The sequence below is a fragment of the Callorhinchus milii genome, unplaced genomic scaffold (genome assembly GCF_018977255.1).
Source record: "Callorhinchus milii isolate IMCB2004 unplaced genomic scaffold, IMCB_Cmil_1.0 Scaffold19, whole genome shotgun sequence".
NCBI classification, from domain to species: domain Eukaryota; kingdom Metazoa; phylum Chordata; class Chondrichthyes; order Chimaeriformes; family Callorhinchidae; genus Callorhinchus; species Callorhinchus milii.
Genome location: NW_024704760.1, coordinates 11,192,805 through 11,208,418, shown reverse-complemented (window position 1 = coordinate 11,208,418; position 15,614 = coordinate 11,192,805). Strand labels below are relative to the sequence as shown.

General features: G+C 44.9%; 1 protein-coding gene across 4 annotated transcripts in view; it reads left to right on the top strand.

Annotated features, from left to right (window-relative positions):
• LOC103189718 (transcriptional enhancer factor TEF-5) overlaps nt 1-15,614 on the top strand; it is a 64,250-nt gene that overhangs the window by 13,764 nt on the left and 34,872 nt on the right. For all 4 annotated transcript variants that reach the window (XM_007910217.2, XM_007910216.2, XM_007910215.2 and 1 more), the window contains exon 2: nt 14,696-14,760. In XM_007910217.2, the coding sequence (XP_007908408.1) occupies nt 14,696-14,760 (65 nt within the window). The remainder of the gene's footprint in view (nt 1-14,695; nt 14,761-15,614) is intronic.

The window sequence follows — 15,614 nt, the reverse complement described above, 5'->3', positions numbered from 1 at the left end:
CATATCCTCCAGTGGAATTGGCTTCCCACCCACTGTGTCAATGATATCCTGGGTTCTTTGATATCTAATCCACTTGTTGGCTTCCAGTGTAACGTTTCTTTGACCTTCCTCTTCAATTGTGCCTACGGTCACCACCCCGTTGTGCTCTGCCACTGTCCACTCTGGGATATTACCCTGCATGAGGGGCACTATATAAATGCAAATTGTTGTTGGTTTTTACTCTGTGCCTCCCCTAGTCTGAGATGGTCCATGATCCTCCAATAAAGCCAGCCACATTCACCTGCCAACTCCCAGCTGCCAGAAGTAGAGACCCTCTCTGGTCCAATAGAAACCCCGATGCACTGCACCAGTAACTGAGGAGCATCACCAGAAGAAAACTGATCTTAGATGATATTAGGATTGTTTTAAGTACCTTATTGTTTTTTTTCAGGTGGGAGGAGGGGGTAGGTGAGGGATAATGGGGGTTAAGAAGTCCAATTTTCAAGGAGTGAATTGAAAAATCTAAAGCAAAATGATCACCCTATCCCACAATTCCAAGTAGCGAGTGCAGCTAAATATGTTTAGCACTTTGAACCCACACAGTGTAGGCTGGGGGTTGCTAAACCATCAGGAGTGCTGTCCTTCAGATGAGACGTTAAAAGATCCCAATGGCGCTATTCAAAAAGAGAGGGGAGTTTCCCTCTCTCTCGGTGTCCTGACCGACAATCTCCCAAATAAATTTGGTCAGTCACTTCGGATGTTGCTTACCTTGGCTCTTGCCAACGTGCGCCTAATACTTTCCAGGATTAGGTAGTCAGGCAATCTCCCTCCAGGGAGAGCGCGTGCATTCCATTCTAACAGTCTATCTCTGGAATACCCATGTGTGGGTGGGAGGCATGGTATTCTCAGTTTAGTTTGGATATTCTTAAGCGCGGTGATGGGTTTTTGCACGTGTCAGACGCCTGGCTGACCAAAAAAACTTTATGGATGTTTGTGGAACAATGCTGTGTTCAAATTGGTTTGCCCAGAAATACGACCCAGTCACTACACCTTACATTGAATCCCGTGAAGTGCTTTGAGATGCCCTTCTAACTTGAAAGACCCTGTATCAAATGTAAGGATTATTATGTTTGTAGTTATGGTCATAGGCTGGATTGGGGCTGTTGTCCCAGGATGTACTGCACAGTGAGCGAGAGAAAGAAAGAGAGAGAACATGTATTTTTAAAGCACTTAAAATCCAAAATATCTCAAAGATGTCACTGCAATACTAATAATAATCCTTTTACAGTATTCGAAGCAATGCCTATAATGCCAAGACTTCTTAAAGTGCTTCCCAGTTCTTACCTTCACAAGTGGTGAGTTTGTAGGTAAACACAGCAGCCATTTTGCTGTAGAGGCATCGGGGATTTGCTTCCCATGTCACAGTGTCACATGTGCCCAGCGACACACCCAGCAGCTTGAGGCGAGGAAACTGCGTGGCTTGGTTTGACTTCCACTTGGCTTGGCTCTGAGACGCCGTCTGGCATGGAGGGCGCTATATAAGTCCAAGTTGTTGTTGTTGTTCCAGGCCAAGCGCTATCTAAGGCCATTTTCAACACAAGGGGTTTTATTGTCCGGGTGGTAGGTGTGTGTTCTGCCTGTAGCTAAAGCATTTTGATTGCTAAACACTAGACGCCTGACAGATGGGCTGAGGATGGCTGTGAGCGTGGCCAAGTGAGGCGAGGCTTATGTGGTTAAATGCCTTGAATTGTGGCCTTCGGGGCAGAGTTTTGAATTAATGTGATATTTGCTGGTGTTTTGTCAGGTTCGAATTTCCACTAATAGCCCTCCTGTTGTACAAATGGATTCTTGATTTTGGAGGAGCTGTGTTGATGAAAGGCTATGGTGAAAGGAGATGGAGGTTAATGGTGGGATCAAGCTGATGTTATACACTGTGACTGAGATTATGTCTTGTTTGCTTTTCGTTCCTGGTGTGACAGATTGGCTGCTGTGTTCGCCTGCATAACAACCCTCACTATTAAGTACAAGTTTATCACCTATTTCCGGAACATCCCCTTGCATCATCGGGTTATTAATTTAGGTCCCGCCTGCCTGCCTTGTGTTTCGTGTGGCCTTGAAGGGAGTTTGCGTATTGAAGAGATTTGATATTTTTTGTTTGTTGAATGTTACATATAAAAAAAATCACTCAGGGATGTTAGTGGAGTAGAAAGAAGCCTGTTCTAAAGTGCTTCAATTATAAAGTTTGTTTATAATAATCATAAAAAGTCTTCAAAACCTTCAAAAACATCTCTCTTTGACCCTGCTTTTGGTTCATTCTACTTGCTCAGTCCTGCCTATAATAATAATCCTTGCATTTGATATAGCGCCTTATCACGTCATCTAGACCTCTCAATAATAATAATAATAATCCTTGCATTTGATATAGCGCTTTTCACGTCGGGAGGACGTCCCAAAGCGCTTCACAGAACACACTGTAAAGTGAATTGACTGTATATTTGTGGGCGAACGCGGCAGCCAATTGCGCACAGCAATGTCCCACAAACAGTCGTGGATTGAAAATGACCAATTTATTGTTTTTTTTTGAGGGATTATTATTAGGCTCTGTGTGGAGTAAGGAAACTTGCCCAAGGTTTCGCCCTCTGCCGGGGATTGAACTCAGGTCTCTCACTTGCAAAGCGAGTGCTCTAACCACTGAGCTACAGGACTCCACAATGCGCTTCATAGAATTTCCTGTAAAGTGGATTGACTGTATATTTTGTGGAAGAATATAGTTGATAAGATTTAGACCATGACATTTACTTCCCCCCAAATCCAAATTGACCGCGTTTCTTCTCCTCCATTCGAGAGAGATTCTGGAAGGTAAAATGGTCGACATCTGTGTCATCAGGTTGCTGTTGATGCCACAGGAAGACTAGCCAGACCCTCGAGAGCCAGCCGTGTACTGCAAATGTGGGAAACATAGGTCCACAGGGCACCTGTGTGATAAACAGACCTAAGCAAAGTGCGTGGTGAGGGGTGAGAAGGTGGGGGGGGCGGGGGAGTTGTGACCTGGAGGGGTGCACTCTTAATGGGGGCGCTGTAATAGCGGGGATGCATGCTAATGGGGATCACCTTGTATTTCCCACATGAGCTGCCAGTTCCGTCTTGAATTCGGGGCAGGTTTGTACCTCTGGGGAACTGGATTGAGCCTGTCCACTGGATCCTTCCAACAAACAGACAAAGAAGGCCTTCATCCCATGGTTTGTGAGCTGGATTCAAGCCCAGGTCCCAGAGGGTGAAAGGTCAGCTCGCTAACACCCCCTCACAGCATCGCAAGCTTTTCAACCACAACAGGGTTCTGACTGCTGCCAATATCGAGAGGCCCACACCCCCCCCTATCTCAGGCGTCTCAGTGTAAGATGGCTCAAGAGTTGGAAGTCCATGTCTGAATTCCGAAATTAATTACAAATTGAGACAGAATTTTAAAAATTCCCCCAATTTAAGAAGCTCCCACAATTAAATCAAATTGGCAGATTACTTTCCGGGGGTAATAATCCCTTTAAAAAATAATAAAAATAATAATTTGGTCACTCAATCCATGGCTGCTGTGCGCAATTGGCTACCGTGTTCTGCCCACATAATACAGTCAATTCACTTTACAGTATATTCTGAAAACATTTTGGGACATCTCAATGACACGATAAGGCGCTGTATCAAGGATAAAGGATGATGAATTCTTCCCGATCTTAAATATGAAGACAATCTAGTCTCGGAAACTAAGTGGAGACTCGGGTGCCTGAAATGTGCAGGCAGGAAAGGCTGCAGCTTTTCAGTTTCTCTGCAGATAGGACTAAAGAAAGAAAAGAGAAAGGCAGGCTGACACAAGCCAACGCAGCCAGTTTTATAGCCTGCAGTGGAGTTTGTTTACTGCCAGTTATGTGTGTCTGGGAGGGGGAGTGGGGTTTGGTGTTAAGTTTAGAAGCTTTCAGTGTAGGACCTTTTCCCTGAGCCTGTTTCCAATTAGCAGTGATGTACCAGAGATGACAGGGATGTGTCTGCTGACACAGCCTTCTGGGTTGAGGTTTATTGGTGTGTTTTTTTTCTGTCTGTCTCTCTCTCTCTCTCTCTCTTGCTTTCTCTCTTCCAGCACAGTGAGAGGAATTTTAGAATATTTGGCTGCGAATGTGGAATTTGTTCAGCGTTTGCGAACACGCAAACCAGGCCTCAGAACCTCACGTTCCTTTCAAGTCATCAATTGGACACGGGTTTGCTCTCCTACGCGCATTGTGACCGATAAACGGTGGCTGCACAGTCAATCTGATGTTCACACAGTACTCACAACAGGGAAACTTGCCACGTCAGAGAGACTGAGCAATCACAGGAGCTATAATCCCTTTCCATTATCTCTCTCCCCAAATTATCTCGGCTCCACTCGAAAGCCAAGTTATATAGGAATACTAATCACTATTTCAAAGAAACATGGAGTCTCTCTCTCTCTCTCCCAGCTTATAATAATAATAATCACTGCATTTCAATCAGTTCCTTATCACATCTTCGAGACGTCTCAAAGCACTTTACAGAATATAGTGTCAAGTGAATTGACTGTATATTTTATGGACCAAATGTGACAGCCATTTGCGTACAGCAGTGTCCCACAAACAGTCGTGGATTGAGTGACCAAACTTTTTTATTTTTATTTATTTTTTCAAAAGATTATTAAACCTGGAAAGCAAATTGCCATTTGACTAACACACCTCTGTTTACCTAGCAGCAAGTAGGAACCTGGTCAGATGCACGTGGAGTAAGGAAACTTGCCCAACTTTTCGCCCTGCCCGGGAATCGAACCCAAAACCTCTCGCTTGCAAGGCGAGTGCTCTAACCACTGAGCTCCAGGACTCCTCTCAAGAATTGTAGATACTGAACAGTGTTCCAGAGAAAATGACCAAATCTTCATTGTCCTGAGAGCTCTGTGTGCTCAGTACCACATCTTGCTATTATAATAATTATAAAAAATAATAATCCATACATTTCATATTCTGCTCGTAATATTAAAATGTCTTGGTCAGCTTTGGAGGGATTTGTGTAAAGTCCATTGACTGTGTTTAACAGCAGCCTATTTGTGCACAGAAATGTCCCACTAATAGCTATGAAGTGAGTGACCAACATTCTGAAGGATTGTTGGCCTGGACACCAAGAAAAACTCTTCTTGTTTCCAATATGTAACGGGATCTTTAACAGAGAGACAGGAGATAGGTTTAAAGTTTCCTTTGAAGGACATTGACACTACAGATCACGCAACCCCAGTACTGCGCTGTGGAAGGGTTAGCGCAGACCGTGACATCATCGTCCTGAGGGCTTAACCCACCACCTCCTGACCCAGAGGTGCATTTACACGTTGTTTCACATGGTAACTAAGCAGCTCAATGACCTTTTCTGACACAATGTCCTTATCACATCAGGTGCCACTAAGCCATTGTTAAACTATGTCAGAGACTTCCCAACAATCACAAAATCAATCTAGTGGAGTCCTGTAGCTCAGTGGTTAGAGTACTCACCTCGCAAGCGAGAGGACCTGGGTTCGATTCCTGGGCAGGGCAAAACGTTGGGCAGGTTTCCTTACTCCACACGCCTCTGTTTATCCAGCAGTCAATTGGTGGGTCACTTTCCTTCAAAAAAGAAATAAATAATAATTTGGTCACTTCAATCCATGACTGTTTTGTGGGACGCTGCTGTGCGCAATTGGCTGCCGCGTTTCGTCCACAAAACATACAGTCAAGTTGCTTCACAGTATATTCTGTGAAGCGCTTTGAGATGTCTCGAAGACATAATAAGGCTCTGTATCAAATAAGGATTATTATTATTACATAGACCGGTACAGCATGGAAACAGGCCATTCGGCCCCATCCATCCTTATCCCCTCACCTCTACCCCTCCATTCGTTTCTCCCTCACATATGCATCAAGTTTCTACTTTTTGCTTCAACCACTGCTTGTGACAGTGAGTTCCATAATCTCACATCCTGGGTGTGAAGCAATTCCTCCTAAACTCTCTTTCACATCACCTACTGGCTGACTTATATTTATGCCACATGTTTTGTACAGGGTGAGTTTTGAGTGAAACAGGTCGATATTTTCAGCGCAGAAAGAGACCATGCAGCCCATCATGTTTGCCATTGCTCAATTTTTCTGAATTTCCCCTTTTTTTCAATCCCACATTTTAGCTCTCTCCCCGCATCCCTTCACTGCTCAGCTGTTTATCCAGGCTGAATAGCAACTTGTGGAAATGGTTTAAGCGCTCTGGGGCGCTATCTTGCATGAGGGGTGCTATATAAATGCAAGTTGTTGTTGTTCCACAGCGTCACAAGCCTGTGAGTAAAGATATTTCCCTTTAGTGAAGAAAGTCACTTGATCTCGTCCTTACAGAAATAAATATAAACCCAAAAGATCAGGAGAGGTTTGGACTGTCTCAGGCTTTCCTTTCACTGCCCTTATAGCAAACGAAGAGGAAATAGATGTTCAAACAAAAAAAACTCCCCCTTTACATTAAACACCCATGTACATAACGGCCATTACCATTTCAAGTGGGCGATTGGAGCATGTGAGTGTGGCTCTGACCTCGGGCCCAGCCTGTGGTGTATGTTACACCCACTTGGTTGCTCAACTGCCCTAAAGATAAACAAGGATTGGTTGATAATAAACAAGACGTGTGCTGCTTAATTGCTTGACCTAACCCAGAAACTAGTGAACAGAAGAGAGCTTGTGTAGTAAGGCTTCGGCGGTGGAGCCATCGAGGTTATGACCTTCTGACTGCATTACTTTCAATACTCAGACTGAGCTGGGGTGGGATAACATAACATGTCGGAGCAGGAGTAGGCCATTCAGCCCTTGGAGCCTGCCCCGCCATTCAATCATGGCTGATCTTCTAATCTAACTTCAGCTAATAACCTGACCCTGATTTATCCCCATATCCCTTAATCCCTTTTGCAATAAGAAATCTATCTATCTCAGTCTTGAATATGTTCAAGGACTGAGCGTCAACAGCCCTTTGGGGTAGTGAGTTCCATACATTCACTGCCCTTTGAGTGAAGAAGTTCTTCCTCAACTCAGTGCGAAAGGGCTGTCCTCTGATTTTCAGGTTGTGACCCCTGGTTTTAGTTTCTCCAACCGGGGAAACAATCTCCCACTATCTACTCTATCATGCCCTTTGATGATCTTATAGGTTTCTATAAGATCCCCTCTAATTCTTCTATATTCTAGAGAATATAGGCCCAAATTGGTCAGCCTATCCTCGTAACTCATCCCCTTCATCCCTGGTACTAACCGAGTAAATCTACGCTGCACCCCCTCCAAGGCAAGTACATCCTTCCTTAAATAAGGAGACCAAAACTGCCCCCAGTATTCCAGGTGTGGTCTCACCAGGGCCCTATACAGTTGCAGCAAGACTTCCCTACTCTTATACTCTAATCCTTTCATAATGAATGCTAACATACCGTTCGCCTTCCTAATTGCTGCTGCACCTGCAGACTAACTTTCTGTGATTGGTGTACAAGGACACCCAAGTCCCTCTGGACACTAACACATTCCAATCTCTCCCCTTCTAAAAAATAACCCGCTCTACTGTTTTTGCTACGTAGGTGGATGACTTCGCACTTCCCTACATTATACTTCATCTGCCACCTACCTGCCCAATCACCTAACCTATCTATGTCTCGCTGCATTTTTTTAATGTCGTCCTCTGTGTTGACACTTCCTCCTAGTTTTGTGTCATCCGCGAATTTAGATATATTAACTTCGATGTCCTCATCTAGATCGTTGATGTAGATGGTAAATAGCTGAGGCCCAAGGACTGATCCTTGTGGCACTCCACTAGTCACATCCCGCCAATCTGAAAAGGACCCGTTTATCCCTACTCTTTGTTTCCTACCTGTTAACCATTCCCCAATCCACGTTAATATGCTCCCCCCAATTCCATGGGCCCTTATCTTTTGGACTAACCTTTTATGCGGCACCTTATCGAATGCCTTCTGGAAGTCCAAATAGACCACATCCACTGATTCACCCTTATAGTTTATTGGAAATATCCTCAAAAAACTATGAAATTTGTCAAACATGACTTCCCTTTTGTAAAGCCGTGTTGACTTGGCCTAATTATATTGTGCCCTAAATACCGCACTACCACATCCTTAATCAATGATTCTAAAATTTTCCTATCACTGATGTGAGACTAACTGCCTATAGTTCCCCATCTTTTCCTTTCCACCTTTTTTAAATAGTGGTGTGACATTTGCGATCTTCCAATCCATCAGTTTTATTCCGAATGCTTCGCGCATTCAGATATAACATTTTTAATTTCCTACCATTTCCTCTACTCTCTGATTCCTTATCTACTTTTCAAAGCTTCTTTCCCCGTAGTTAATATATATCTATTATCTGGCATGCTATTCTGTCATCTTTACTTTTTCTAGTGCTAACTTATGGTTTCTCTTACCTATATATTCTCCCCCCTTTACTAGTTTAAATTCCTATTTATTTCCCTGTTAATTCGTTTAGCTCGGACATTTGTCCCAGCACGATTTAAATGGGGCAGTTTTCTCTGAAAGAGCTCTCTTTTCCTCCAATACTTTATGGGCCAATGGCCCATAAAAAGAAACCCCTGAGTTCCGCATCACTCTTTTAGCCGTGCGTTCAAGTCCTTAATTTGTTTGTTCCTGTACCAATTGTCGTATGGTACGGGCAGTAGTCCCGATATTACCACCTTCGATGATCTCGACTTCGAATTCTCTTCTCAACTCATCTTGGCCTACTCTACCGATGTCATTGGTACTGATGTGAAGTACCACCAACGGATCCTTGCCCTCATATTTTAAATTATCCTCTAGCCCTGCCGAGACATCCTTCACCCCGGCCCCAGGGAGGCAGCAAAGCCTTCGGGTCTTCTGGTTGGTGTTGCAGATGATTGTGTCTGTCTGCCTCATAGTCTCATCCCCAATGACGACAACCATCCTCTCTTTTGCCCCAGTGTTAGAGATAGTTTTTCCTTCCACCTCACCGGCTTCCTTGTCGATACAAGTTCCAAGGATCTCATACCTGTTGTTCAAGGTTAATGCCGGATTTACTACCTCTCTTTCCGTTGTCCCCCCGACCTCCTGACTGTCCATCGACCTATCCTGACCATAATCAATATTGACTGTATATTCCCTCAGGGGAGTGACTGGCTCCAGGATGTCGCTATCCAGGAAGCACTCACTGTCTCTGATACTCCACAGTGTCTGCACCTCGGACTCCAGCTCCGCTACTCTGACACTCTGAGCCACTCTGACACTCTGAGCCACTCTGAGCCACTCTGACACTCTGAGCCACTCTGGAGCTGCCTCAGTTGCAGACATCTTCTGCAGATGTGGTCGCCCGGGGTCAGACTGCCCTCCATCAGCTCCCACATGTCACACTCCTCACATAACACCTGCCTCGGCATTGCCACCTCTGCCAACCTGAGTAAGTTAATTAGTTAAGTTAAGTTAATTAGGTTAAATTAATTAAGTTTTAATTTAATCAAGTTGATCCAATTAAGTTGATTAAGTTAAGTTAAACCAATCAAGGTAAGTTGATCAAGTTAAGTCTGTGGTGTGTGATGTGTTGATAGTTGTTAGTTTACTGTTGATCCGTTTTGGATGCTGTGCACAAAGAGCTTATCGTTCCAAGAAATTTAAGACCATGTCAGTGTTTGTCCTTCTCACACGTCCATTCCTGAGTTCGGAAAGAAATAACTATAAAGCCTTTGTCAGCCTGGCTCAGTGGTAGCGCTCTCGCCTCTAAGTCAGAAGGTTGTGGGTTCAAGACCCACTTGTAATCACATGGTCTAAATTGACCCTCCAATGCAGTACTGGGGGTATGTTGCGTTGTCGGAGGTGCCGTCCTTCGGATGAGATGTTAAAGCCTGTTCAGGTAAAGATGCCATGGGACTATTTGAAAAGAAGGTTTCTTCCGGCGTCCTGGCCAACAATCCCCCAAATAAAACTGGCTGCTGCGTTTCACCCACTTTACATTATATTCTATGAAACTGTTTTAGATGTCTCGAAAACATGATAAAGCATCCTTCAAATGCAAGGATTATTATTATTATTAATAAAGCCTTGTATCATTTTGAAAAGTCCCGGTTTGCATTGCGTATTGAGAGGAATTCAAAAAATAATTACTGAGGGACTCTTCCCTTAGATAGAGGGACCAGAAACATGGGGAATCACAAGACTTAAAACTAGAGATGAGAATTGGAAAGGTGTGTATACTGCTTTGGGAATGATGGTGTGGATAGATGAATTGGGATTAGGAGAGATTGGACATCTAATTGGAGGAGCAAACAACAATGCTAACACATTGAAGAGTGGCCTCCTGCTGTGTCGTGGATTTCTGTGGTTCATAAGTTTTCAAGCAGTTCCTAAGGACACGGTGTTTCCCTGTCTACCCTGTCGTGGTTTTCTAGTGTTTCAGAAGCTTTGGGTCAGATCCCTTCTCAGTCTGCTCTGCACCAGTGGAAAAAGCCCCAATTTAGCCAGAATAGAGTCTTGAACCAGGCACCAGAGATTGTACAACACCGATGGAACCTTGTGCCTTGTGCGCCAAGAGAGGAAGCTCCTGTAGACTGAGATGTTATTGTGGGTGAGGATTAAGAGCCGGCCGGTCATGGAGTTCACTGTGGTGTTGATTATATAATAATCCTTGTACTTGATATAGCGCCTTATCACATCGTTGAGACGTCTCAAAGCGCTTCACAGAATATATTGTAAAGTGGATTGATTGTGTATTTTGCGGGTGAAACGCGGCAGCCAGTTGCGCAGAGCGGTGTCCCACAAGCAGTCTTGGATTTAATATTGACTGTTTTTTTAATGAGATTATTACCTCAGGAAAGTGATCTGCCAATCGATTAACAACCGAGTTCCTACTCACTGCTAGTTAAACAGTGGCATGTCAAGTAAGGAAATTTGTCTAAGATTCTGGCCTGCTCGGGAATCGAACCCAGGTCCTCTCGTTTGCGAGTCGAGGACTCTAACCACTGAGTTACGGGACTCCACAAACGATGACTAGTAGAATGAAATTAATAGGAAAATCAGTGACTAGTTTCACTTGGGCAGCTCAGCCAGGGTTAAAGTGATGCACTTTTCACGGGAAAAAGTGGGTTTGATTGTGACCTTCGCGGTTATTTTGAACAAATTACATCAGACGTCTCACTGCAATTGTAAATCCTGAGGAATTTCAGGAATGTGATGAATAAGGGAAGGCTGATCTTTATTTGTCCAAGATTCTCTCAGTTTCAGGGCTGGGGGGTGTTGCAGACTTGTGTGACCTGAGGAACAGTACAGAAACAAGCTACTGTACAGAAACAACTTGCATTTATACAGCACCCCCTTCACACAGGAAAGCGTCTCAGAGCGCTTCACATTGGTGTAATCTGACTCCGAGCAGGGGGGAGGTGACTAAGAACTGTCAAAGAGGAAAGTCTTTGGGCATGATCTGAAAATGGGGCAGGAGGGGGCAAGGCGGAGCGATCGAGGGAGAGTTCCAAAGTTTTGGTCCGATGATGGAGCAGAGGAGATGAGGGACAAGCAGGAGGCTGGAGCCGACCGTGTGGAGGCGATGGATGGCGGAGTAAGTAGGAAACAGGTTGGAGAGGTACAGAGGTGCCGGGGAGTGAAGGGATTTGTAAACTAATATGAAGATTTTGAGCAAAACGCAAAATGGCAGATGCTGGAAATCTGAAACAAAAAGAGAAGTGGCTGGGAACACTCAGCAGGTCAGGCAGCATCCCTGGAGAAAGGAAAGTGAGTCAGTGTTTCGGGTCCATGCTGAGTGTTCCCAGAGACTTCTGTTTTTGTTGTTGTTGAAGATTTTGAGGTTGATCAGTTCTGTAATAGGGAGCCTGACTAGGACTGGTGGGATGGGGGTACGGGTTTTAGAGAGAGTGAGTATTAGAGACCTGAGCAGATCTTTACTGACGACAGCATGCCTGCGGCAGTCTCACCACCATTCACCACATTTACAATGTTCGGTTGCTGGAGTTGGTGCAGAGCTTACACCCCGTATACACTCCCCACACCTGAACATCAAGCCACTGATTACAGGTTGGTCTGGAAACAAAGACCTTGTGCCTGCTACCAAGTACACTGAAGTGTGGCCGGTTTGTCTCAGGCGTTAGCAGTGGGAGGAATGTGAGCATTGAGGGTTCAGCCTGCCTGAAAAGGTACTATTGATACACAGACTAGTTGTAACTTGGGAAAACTTGCAGAGAATTGGCTTGGATATTACTGAACTCCTCCCCTTCCAATACGATTCCTGACAGCTCAGTGCCAGATTGCACTCCCTCTCTTGCCACCCCCCGCCCTTCCGCCAACGTCCAGGACAGTTCCTCTGATCTGAATCCCTCCAACTCTAGGCCTGGCGAGAATCCCACAATGCAGTTTTGAACCACAACTTGGCTCTGTTTACCTATCAGTAAGTAGGAACCTGGTTGTTAGTCGATTGCTTTTTTGGGGGTAATAATCCCTTCAAAAAATTTTTTTTTTAAAAATTAATAATAATTTAGTCACTCAATCCACGACTGTTTGTGGGAACTTGCTGGGTGCAACTGACTGCTGCGTTTCATCCAAAAAATAATCAAAAAATATTCACGCTACGGTATATTCTGTGAAGTGAAGTGCTTTGAGATATCTCGGGAGACATGATAAGGCGCTACATCAAATGCAAGGATTATTATTATTAAAATAGCGCCCTTCATGCGGGGCAGTTTCTTGGAGGGCTTAACAGTGTCGGAGCCTGACGCAGTTTACAGCACAACAGAAGGGACTACAAACGCGGATTGCCTGTGTGAATGGAACATTTCTCAGCACAAAAGACCTTTGGCCTATCAAACCCGAGCCATCTAGTTCCACTCCACTGCCTTCTCCCCACATCCCAGAACCTTCTGCAGTTGCCTCTCATAGAGAGTGACCTGGACCTGTGTGAAGTGTAAACAGAGCAAGGAAACGATGAGCCAACGGAGACTGCTCAAACCTGGTTGGAGTCTGTGGAGTGGATACGCAGCAGAGAAGAACCGACTAAATAAAGGATTTATTTGGTTGCGAGGCTGAATCTGGGTAGGTTCTGGAAGAACCCTCAATCGAAATTCTTGGGACCCAAATAAGGATTATCGGGAAATCTTAAATTTGGCAAATCTTGGCTCTGGATGTAACATAGCTATAAATTATGTGCGTCTTAACAGTGAGTGCTAGCAGGTGTCCGCCTGTGGAGGGGGTGGGAGAGAATCATAACCAGGTTCCTTGTGTTCACATCCTACAATGTTTAGTGAATAGAAAACAGGAGAGGCAATGTTTGTGCATTTTAAAAAATCCCTCCCTTCCCCCCATCTTAAGCCCCTGAGGTTAATTGTAGCTACTTTAAAACCACTTAGCTGGCAATGAAAGCTTCCCACTCACTCCAGCCTCTATCTGTCTGATCACCAGCTCACTGGCCTCCTTCCTCCCCTCCAATTAACTCAGACCTGCTTCATGTCCACCACCTCCTAATAATAATAATCCTTGCATTTGATATAGCATTTACCTCGTCGTTGAGGAGTCTCAAAGAATATATTGTGAAGTGAATTGACTGTATATTTCATGGGAGAAACGCGGCAGCCAATTGCACACAGTAGTGTCCCACAAACAGCCATGAGAGACAATTTTTTTTTGGGGGGTGAGGGATTATTACCCCCGGAAAGAGATCCACCAATCGACTAAAAACTGGGTTCCTTCTCACTGCTGGGTAAACAGAGGTGTGTGGAGTAACCAAACTTGCCCAAAGTTTCTCCCTGGCAAAGAATTAAACCCAGGTCCTCTTGCTTGCGACTTTGAATTCATGTTCTAGACAGACATCCCAGTACAGTGCCATCTTCCACATGTCTACAAACTCTCCCCACTTCTCTTCTTCAAAGCTGAAGTGCTTCAAGTCACAGGGTTTAACCGAGGTTCCGTCTGCCTGTTCAAGTGGACGTTAAAGATCCCATGGCACTAATCGAAAAGAGAACAGAGTTTCTCTCTCCTGGTTTCCTGGGCAACAATCCCCAAATAAAATTGGTCACTCATTCATGTTTGCTTGTGGAACACTGCTGTGTGCGAATGGCTGCCACATTTCACCCACAAAATACACAGTGAATCCACTTTACAGTATACTTGTGAAGCGCTTTGAGACGTCTCAACGACGTGATATGGCGCTGTAGCAATGCAAGGATTATTCTTATGTGTCTGTCTAGGAGCCTGAAGGAGAACGGCGCTTATATAAGATACCTAACGCACTTACAGATCTCACAAATTTTACCCTCACTCGTATAGTCTATGCCAACACTCCAATGTAGTGTTGGGGGAGCACTAACTACATTGTTGAAGGTGATGTTCTTTGGATGAGCTGCTAAATTGAGAGCCTGTCTGTCTTCTTAGGTGGATTTAAGGATCTCATGTTAAAGAGAAGGGAGGGAGTTTCTCCCTGTGTCCTGGCCAACAATTCCTCAGATAAAATTGGTCTGTTTTTCACTTCTGTTTGTGGGATAAATACACAGTCCTGCTCTTCCTGTGAGGCATTTTCAGATGTCTCATGATGTGATAACCCTGTTTCAAATGCAAGGATTATTGTTAAAGATCGGAGGTCCCTGCTTTTTGCGGTTTCTCCTAACGTACATTTTCAAGTGTTCTTCATTCCTGTGTTTGTTTCATTGGCAGGCCGCAATGAGTTGATAGCCAGATACATCAAGCTACGGACTGGGAAAACACGAACGAGGAAGCAGGTAAAGCTGGGTGAGGAGGCTTTGCTTTGGGGGCAAGGGGTAAGGTGGCTTTTGGCTGTTGCTTGAAGGGCTTGAAAGCTGTCAAGGTGGTGGGGCAAAGAGAGTGAGCATGCCATGAGAAAGAAAGACACAGCTGTTCCAACAGAGGCTAAACAATTTAGCAATGTGTTTTTCCAAATTGAGGCAGTTCCATGTTTACTAGTCTTAGGGATTATCTTTTGGCCAGCCAGGTGCCTGGCACATGCCAAAACACATCACCACGCTTAGAGTATATGGATGGGAATTTCTGTGTGTCTAGAATGGAGTGCATAGCTTCTCCCTGGAGGGACGCACACTGGTTACATTAGTCTGGAACGTAGATTGGCGAGAGGCACGACTTGGGGGAACCCCAGAGTGTGCTTTGGAGTTTAACCAGCTAAACCACGTCGCTTGCCATTTCACACTTTCCTCTCCTGCTCACCGAACTCTCCAGACCTTCCTTTCACAAGCTTCAGATTATCCAGGACAATCTGCAACCCATGTTCCTCCCGCACCAGACGCCACAAGCCTATCCCCCGCCATCCTTTCTCGATTCTATTGGCTTCTCATCCCCCAGCAGATCAAGTTCAACTTCCTTGTTCAAACTCTCAAAATCCTCCACAGTCTCGCACCATCCGACCTCGATGAACTCCTTCAGCCCTACTGACCCGGTCACTGCCTTCACTCAGCAACCAAAACCCTGCTTCATGTTCCCTGCCCTACCCATCCCACCATTGGCGAGTGGACTTCCTGCCATTCTGCCCTCGCTCTCTGAAACTCCATCCTGGAGTCCTTCTTGGGCTCCCACCCACCAGCTTGGGTGCCCTGCCAGCAGG